Raw genomic sequence first — 7,851 nt, 5'->3', positions numbered from 1 at the left:
CAGAACTCAAGAAAGCCGACTGCCCCCGGAGAGACAAGCCCTCTGCCAGAGAACTGAGACAGCCTGAAAGCCCCAAGTGGCATCTTTAATTCATGCCCTGGCTGAGTTTGTATTGCTAAATTCAAATTAATGATCTCTACACCACAACCCAGAACCTGGCCAAGCGGCAGGAAGCATCCTTGAACACCATCATAGGACATCATCCTCCCTGTCTCAACACACCAGGCAGGGAAGGGCGAGGAGGCTAACACCAACCACAATGACGGGATTAAAACTAGCAGTAGGGTTTTAGAAACAGCAGATTTTGCAGCCGCATCCAGGCCTGTGGTCTGGGACCCCTGGCTTTGCAGTACTCTTGAGCCCTGTGGAACACAGACAGGCTGAACCATATGTCCATCTAAAGCAGAGCAGTGGAGAAGGCTATTCTTTCCCCCACGGCAGTACAACAGCAGAGAACCAGATGGGCATCTGCAGGGCCACACAGTGCCCAATGGGCCACCTGGAAGTCAAAGACTAAAGACTGATGTCATAGCCACCCAAAGGGGGCCAGGCCTTGAACCAGGAGTAGTATGGGGAGTGGCATGACAGGAACATATGGTGCCCACCCAGTGGGGGGATTCTGCATTGGAAGCCTGTGCTGTGAGGGCCTGGGGGTCCTTTGGACCTGCCTCTTGCAGAGCACCAGGGGTGCCTGGAAGGAGGTGGGGCGCTTCTCAGGAGTGTCAGGACTGGACCCGTCTGTGGGCCTCTGCCCAGTGAAAAGCAGGCTTTGCCCATGGGGGTCTTGTTCCATTCTGAACAGCTCATACTCTATATGTGGAAGCTTTATACCCAATGGGAGGCACCCATTGGTGGCTGTGACATCCCTCTCCATGCCTACTGACCAGAGCCCTGGGCCTCCACAGCTGCTTGGTTTGGAGAAGTTGAGTATGGCTGTAGTGACCTGGTTCATGGGGGTCACATAGGCCCATGTCACCTCAAACATCAGTTCAGTGCCACTGTGGACCTTGGGGGATGGGGTGCCTCCGGAGTAGTGGCCAGCTGCAAACACGGTGAAGGTGGGCTGGCGGCAAGCGGGATCAGAGAAATGGTGGTAGTGCCCTTCCCAGGAGCGGTTGTGGTCATCGAAGGTGAAGAGCCGAGTGAGGAACAACACAGCAGGCCTTGCCTCGCAGCCCGTGCTGACCCAGTGACCACCCAGGTGCAGTGGCAGAGCTGGCCGGGAAGGCAGCACAGGTGGGTGGTGCTCGTCGGAGCAGGCAATGCGACTGCAGGCCAGGCAGGGCCAAGTGTGGTGCTGCCAAAGTTGAAGCAGAGGGGTCAGGCGCCAGGCAGAGCCACACTTGCAACTAGAATGGACTCACAGTGCAGGGCCTGAGACCCCCTTTCCTGGTTGCTCAGCTCTCTTTTCCCTCCTATTCACTAGCAGGTGGGCCTCTTGGTGTACTTGGGTTTAGAAGGAAAGGTGCCTTTAGGCTGACACTGCTTGTTCGTTTCCCTGCTTCCCAGACACAAATAATCACAGGGAAACTATATTAATTACAACACTGTTTGGCCTATAGCTTAGGCATATTTTTAGTTTACTTTTACATTTTAAATTAACCCATTTCTATTAATAGGCTGTGGCCTACTGATAAGGTTCTGGCTGGCAGCTGGCATCTTTCTTCATCGGCAGCTAAATGGCATCTCTCTGACTCCACCTATATCTATATTTTTCTCTATATCTCTGTTTGAATTTCCTGCCTGACTTTACTAAGCCATTGGCCAAAACAGCTGTATTCATCAACCAATAAAGCAACACGTATACAGAAGGACATCCCACACCAGGTAACCTTCCTCCTGGGCCTCTGCACATGTCCCCAGGAAGGCTCAAGGCCTCTTCCTCTGGCCCTCACTCTAATAAAGGCTTGCACTTATAAAGCAGGCTCAAGACCTGTCCCATCCCTTCCTCATAGATATCCCTCCCCCTTTCCTCTATCCCTTCCGCATTAGACTGGAAGTAGCAGAAACTTTCTAGGCAGTGGCCTTGACTTCTCCAAACCCTAGGCTCCCAGCAAACACACTCCTGTTGAATGAGTGAGAGTGGGCTGAAGCACAGATTGGTCTGAGGTCTCCAGATTTAGAAGAAGTCCATGCCCCGTTTGCCAAAGGCACACCACCAATGTCCTTCACTTCTGCAGCATCCTCACTTGCTGGCTGGTGTGGCAGGTCCTCCTGTCTGTGTGTTTCTTTTATTGGTTGATGAATAAAGAAACTGGCTTGGCCTATAGTAAGGTAGGACTCAGGTGGGGAAAACTAAGCTGAATGCTGGGAAAAAGGAGGCGGAGTCCGAGAGAAGCCATGGAGCCCTGCCCCACACAGATGCCGAAACTTTACCCAGTAAGCCACAGCCTCGTGGCAATATACAGATTACTAGAAATGGGTTAAATTAAGATATAGGAGTTAGCCAATAAGAAGCTAGAGCTAATGAGCCAATTAGTGTTTTAAACAATATAGTTTCTGTGTGACCATTTCAGGTCTGAGCTGCTGGGCAGTTGGGAAACAAACAGCCTCTCTTACAACAGCTGGGGGCTAGGCTGAAGCCCTCCTGCAACTGTTCAACCAAGGGCAGCGGAACTCAGAGGCCAGGTGGCTTGCCACAGTTGTCCATCATTGAACACAGCCCTGCAGAACTTGTGCCCAAACCTCATTGCAGTTAGCACGTCCTTTGCAAGGGGGAGGACCAAGGCTACTGTGGTGGCTTCTGTTCTGTATGTATGTGTGTGTGTAGGGGCGGGGAATGTGGGTGTGGAGGTGTGTTCCTGTGTGTCAGCCACATGTGAAGGAGGTTGACAAAGGGGTCTTTCTCTTATCATGCTCTGCTTTATTCTATAAGACAGAGTCCCCCAGCTGAACTTGAGCTTGCCAATAGGACTAAGTTTCCTAGCCAGCTAGCCCTGGACATCCCTTGCCTCTGCTTTCTGAACACTGAAATTACAGGCAGGCTGCCACACCTGCCCAGCATTTAAGTAACATCTGGGGATCCAGATTCCAGTCCTCAATCTTCCTCTGCAATTGCATTAAACAGTGAGCTTCTCCCTAGCCCTCTTCCCCACTGTCCTTGTTTGAGATACATTTATGCTATGTAGCCCAAGCAAACCTTGAACTTGCTTTTTAGCTTGGACAGGACTTGTGTTCCTGATTCTCCTTCTGTGTCCCTTAAGTGCCGGGATTATGAGCATGTACCACTCTGCCTAGCCTTCAGCATCATTGTAACAGACAAAACCAGTTGCATTGGAGTCCTGGGGTTTACAGACCCCTCCCCCACTGCCCCAAGGTGTGCACTTTTTTTTTTTTTCCAGTTTTGGATTACTTGAAGTAATCCCAGGTTAGGCTTTGCTAAGATGATTAAGACCCAACAAGAGGAAACAGACATGAGATCTAATTGGTCTACATTCCAGAGTGAAAATACTTAGTGGAGGCCAGGAAAGAATGAGGCATGACCTCCCATCTCCCTCTCCCTTCCCTCTCCCTTCCCTCTCCTTCCTTCCCTTCCCTCTTCTTCTTTCCTTAAAGGGAGTTGCTGCCAGAGGTCAACACAGAACCTTCTCTACCTATGATGGCCTTGGAATAGGCACCGGTCAGCACTGACCTGAGAGCCACCTGACAACTCTGTTCCCGCTGTCCCTGAGGGAAACTTGGGGACTGGGATCCAAGCAGAAGAGACAAGGGGGAGGGTTTTTTTTTTGTTTGGATTGCCACACTTTCAAAGCCTTTACTATTAATATTTATTCTTCTGAGGGAACTGAACTTCTATTTCTACAACACATGATCCTATATCATGTTTCATTTCTGGATATTATTCTTATTATTGTTATTACTGTGTGTGTGAGAGAGAGAGTCATGCTGTATAGCCAAGGCTGGGTTCAAACTCCAGGCAATCCATTTTGCCTCAGCTTCCAAAGGGCTCAAATAACAGGCAAGCACTATCATACCTAGCTGTTCAGGGGATTCTGACCTGGAGGACGCGAAGGCACTTTGAAACCCTGGTAAATGGTGGCAGACTTGTTTGTGATGGAGGAAGCAATGGCAGTTAGCTGGAGTGTCAGTAATTGGGAGGCCAGCTGATAAGAGTTCCCTCTAATTTAGGCCTTTTAACCCACATTCTGAACTATGCTCACACTAATGTGTATTGACAGGACCAAATGCACAGCATTGAAACAGTCCCAGAGTGGCCCTTTCCTGCCACACGCGCAGAGACACACTCACAGCCTTACTCGTGCATCATCCCCTGCGCAGAGGGACGTTGCAGGGGCTGGCTGGTCTTTTGGGGGCATTCCCAAGTTTTGAAAGTGGTTGAGGGAACAGAAAAGGCATTTCCTGCTCAGGGTCAGTTAAAGGAGGTGACACAAAGCTTCTGTCCCCACGAACCACCTCCTGGGTGTCCTCAACAGAGACCAGAGGCCCATGTGTTAATAGACAAAGCCCCCACCTCACACTTGCTAACTTCATGGCCGGCCGTTTCCCCCATAGCCCGCACCGGTTTCTAATTAGGCTCTGGAGGTGATGCCTGCCCGGATGACTGCGGTGGAGAACAGACTGATTGATTACTATTCTATATCCAGGCAATAAATTTGGGGATCAAATTGGTTTTACATTAACTCTAAAAGTGTTCGTGTTTACCGTCTGGTTCGGGTCGCAGGCAAGGCTCAGGCTCCTGAGAGCAGAAGGTGAGGGGTGAGGAGAGCAAGGAGCTGTTCGGGGATTCGACTGCAGCAGCATTTCCTTCTCTCGAACGATCTTCCTCCCCCTCCCCAAGGGGGGAGTTGCTGAGCAGACCTTTAATTTAATGTCTGTGCATCTGGCGCTGGTCTGCAATGACATCTTTCTATGCGTCTTGTTTCCCAATCACTCTTCAGCCTGTGTCGGCCATTAGGCCTGGTGGGGTGGAAGGAAGGGAAGTAATAGTGGCCCCTGAGCTCTGCCCAGGAGACAGGAGGCTGTCAGCCCTCATGGTGTCCACTGGAACAAGGAGGTGGGGGCTGTAATCTACTCACCACGTGTGCCTTCCTCCTCAGGACTGAGTTCTGAGCATCATAGACACTTGTGAAAAGGGATTGATTTTGAGGTCAATTGAAAGGAACCCTGTGGAGCCGGGCACTGGGCAGTGGTGGCACACACCTTTAATCCTAGCACTTGGGAGGCAGAGACAGGCAGATCTTTGTAAGTTCCATGCCAGCTGGGTTTACAATCTGCAGAGAGAGTTCCAGAACAGCCAGGACTACACAGAGATACTCTGTCCTGAAAATCCAAAGCAGGCGCCTTTCAGGACGACCTTGGCATGTTCCTTCTCTGCCTCCCATATCCTGGGTTTTGGGGGCAGCTGGAAAGTGTAGGGTGGGCATATGGGTGTGGCCTAGCTCTCATCACTACCCCTTGGGAATCTGACAAGCAGTAGCTACCAAAGATGAGAAATGGCACCATTTGACTGCTGGAGCATACAGTATTCAGTAGGCTCTCAATGTATGCTACACAATGGGAGGATGGCTAAGTTCAAACAGCACTGATAAAGATGGCAGAACTTATTCCTCCCTGTCATTTGATTCTTCTTCTTCTTCTTCTTCTTCTTCTTCTTCTTCTTCTTCTTCTTCTTCTTCTTCTTCTTCTTCTTCTTCTTCTTCTTCTTCTTCTTGTTTTTGGATTTTAAGACTGGCCTGATGGAGGAAGGCCATTGGTTAAATAAACTGCCTTGGCCCTGATAGGTTAAAACATAGGAGGGAGGAGTAAACAGAACAGAATGCTGTGAGGAAGAGGAAGTGAGCTCAGAGACGCCATGCTCCCCTCTCCAGGGCAGACGCATGAAGCTCAGACCCAGGATGGACATAGGCTAGAATCTTTCCCGGTAAGACTGATGCTACACAGATTATTAGAGATGGGTTGATCGGGATATGAGAATTAACCTGTAAGGGCTAGAGTTAATGGGCCAAGCAGTGTTTAAAAGAATACAGTGTCCGCTTAATTATTTCGAGGCATAAGCTAGCAGGCGGCCAGGGTGCTGGGGACGCAGCCCTGTGGCTCTTATTACTACACTGGCCTCAAACTTAAAGCAGTCTCCCTGCCTCTGCCTCCAAAGTGCTAGAGTTACAGATGTGAGAGCTACTGTCCTCAACTTGATTGTCAGGAAATACGTATGAAGTTCACTGGTAAGAAGTTCCTAATGTAGAGTCCTAACCCTCTTCCATCTCCACTTACAACAAGCAGCGAGTCCCAGCATCACCGCTATTCCTGTGTGTCACCCCCATCCCACTGTCAGTGTGCCGACACTGGGGACATTGTTTGCACTCATCACTTGAGGGTGAAGACCCTGTTCTCAGCCATCGAATGTCACAGCTTTCCCTCCTCCGGCTGTTTTAGTGGGGTTGGCTTCCACTTAAAGCCAATGCCTTTTATGACTTTAATTTTTTTCTCAACATTTTTCTGAGGAGGTGTGCTCGTGCGTTACTAGCTACTGGTCAGAGTACCCCAAAGTCCACAAGTCCCCGTGGTGGTGCCCGCCTTTAACCCCAGCACTTGGGAGGCAGAGGCAGGCAGATCTCTGTGAGTTCGAGGCCAGCCTGGTCCACAGGGTGATCCAGGACAGGCTCCAAAGCTACACAGAGAAACCCTGTCTCAAAAAACCAAAAAAGGAAACAAAACAAAACAAAAAAAGAAATGAAGACTGCAGGCCTCACCCTAGATCCCCTCGTTAAGAGAGGCCCAGGTCCTAACCCAGAGTCCTTTGTTTTCCCCAAGGACCCCACTGTTGTTCACACTGAGCTATAAGTAGTCAGAGTGAGGGCCCATGTCCCAAGGTCTCCTGTGTTCATTATACCGACTCCATAATATCCATGGGCTTTGGTGCAGCACGCTCCAGCGTCAGCTTGTGTGCACACACGCACCGGCGGTTTATTCCCTGGTCAGCAGGAAGCCCCCTGAGCTCCTGAAGGAGGTCATTAAGAGGGTACCGCAGCCTCGGCAGACTGTCTCAGTGCATGTGCCAACGTTAGGCTGCCTGTAGCCAGATGCCAGACCCCATGGTGGATGAAGCCTCAGACCTCTCCTGATGGGGTGCTTAATGTTGCCCACGTGAGGAGGGAACAGGTGGGCTCCCTACCGGCGGTGTGTCCTGGGTGTTGGGAGGTGTGTAGAGTGGGGAGGTGGGAGAGAAGGACCAGGAAATGAGAACCAAGGAGGGGACAACCAGCTGGAACCATTGTGCCCTGCAGGGAAAGGTCTGGAGCCTTACAAGAATTATGAAGGCCAAATCTAGAAGATGCATGCTGAGAATGACTAGGTGAGGGAGGGTGAATTGTGTTGTTCTCTACAAAATACCATCTAGCCTTGCAAAAGCTGGGGAGAGATGGCCCAAGGAGAGGATATAATCTGCAGTATATAATATAAATATACAGCAGATTATAAAGATAAAATGTAAGAGAATGTGCCAATGTCCCGAGGTGAGCTGACCAGAGGTGAGAGCAGTGAGGAGAGTTGGGCAGAGATCCTTAGCTGGACCAGATTGTAAAGGACCTGCCAAACTAGACACCAGAACACACCCAGAGGGGCCCATACTCACCAGAACACTTTGCAGGGGGCACTGGTAGCCAGTGGGACGGTGGTGCTGCCTCTCTGCCCAGTCGGTGTGGATGTCCCCAAGGAACAACTCCTTGACTAGATGGGGTGCCTCCCCAGGCAGCTGTTGCATGTGATGCTGCAGGTGGAGCAGACTGAGTTCATGCATGCTGAAGCCCAGTGCGGCCATGCAGTCACCTGGTACGCGGGAGCTCAGCAGCTCATACAGTGTCCCCGGCAGCCAGGCCCGGTCTGGGGGCAGCC

At 50.7% G+C, this 7,851-nt stretch overlaps 1 protein-coding gene across 1 annotated transcript in view; it reads right to left on the bottom strand.

Moving 5' to 3' along the window:
- Nucleotides 1–420: 420 nt before the first annotated feature.
- The window catches only part of Apcdd1l (APC down-regulated 1 like), an 11,189-nt gene continuing 3,758 nt past the window's right edge, over nt 421–7,851 (bottom strand). Inside the window, exons 4-6 of the mRNA XM_005363118.1 lie at nt 7,592–7,851; nt 669–1,297; nt 421–499 (exon numbers count right to left, since the gene is read on the bottom strand). The exon at nt 7,592–7,851 is cut by the window's right edge and continues 20 nt beyond it. Of these exons, the coding sequence (XP_005363175.1) occupies nt 421–499; nt 669–1,297; nt 7,592–7,851 (968 nt within the window). The remainder of the gene's footprint in view (nt 500–668; nt 1,298–7,591) is intronic.

This window comes from Microtus ochrogaster, linkage group LG8 (genome assembly GCF_000317375.1).
Source record: "Microtus ochrogaster isolate Prairie Vole_2 linkage group LG8, MicOch1.0, whole genome shotgun sequence".
NCBI lineage: Eukaryota > Metazoa > Chordata > Mammalia > Rodentia > Cricetidae > Microtus > Microtus ochrogaster.
The sequence above is the reverse complement of the archived record's forward strand: the minus strand, read 5'-3'. Positions and strand labels throughout refer to the sequence as shown.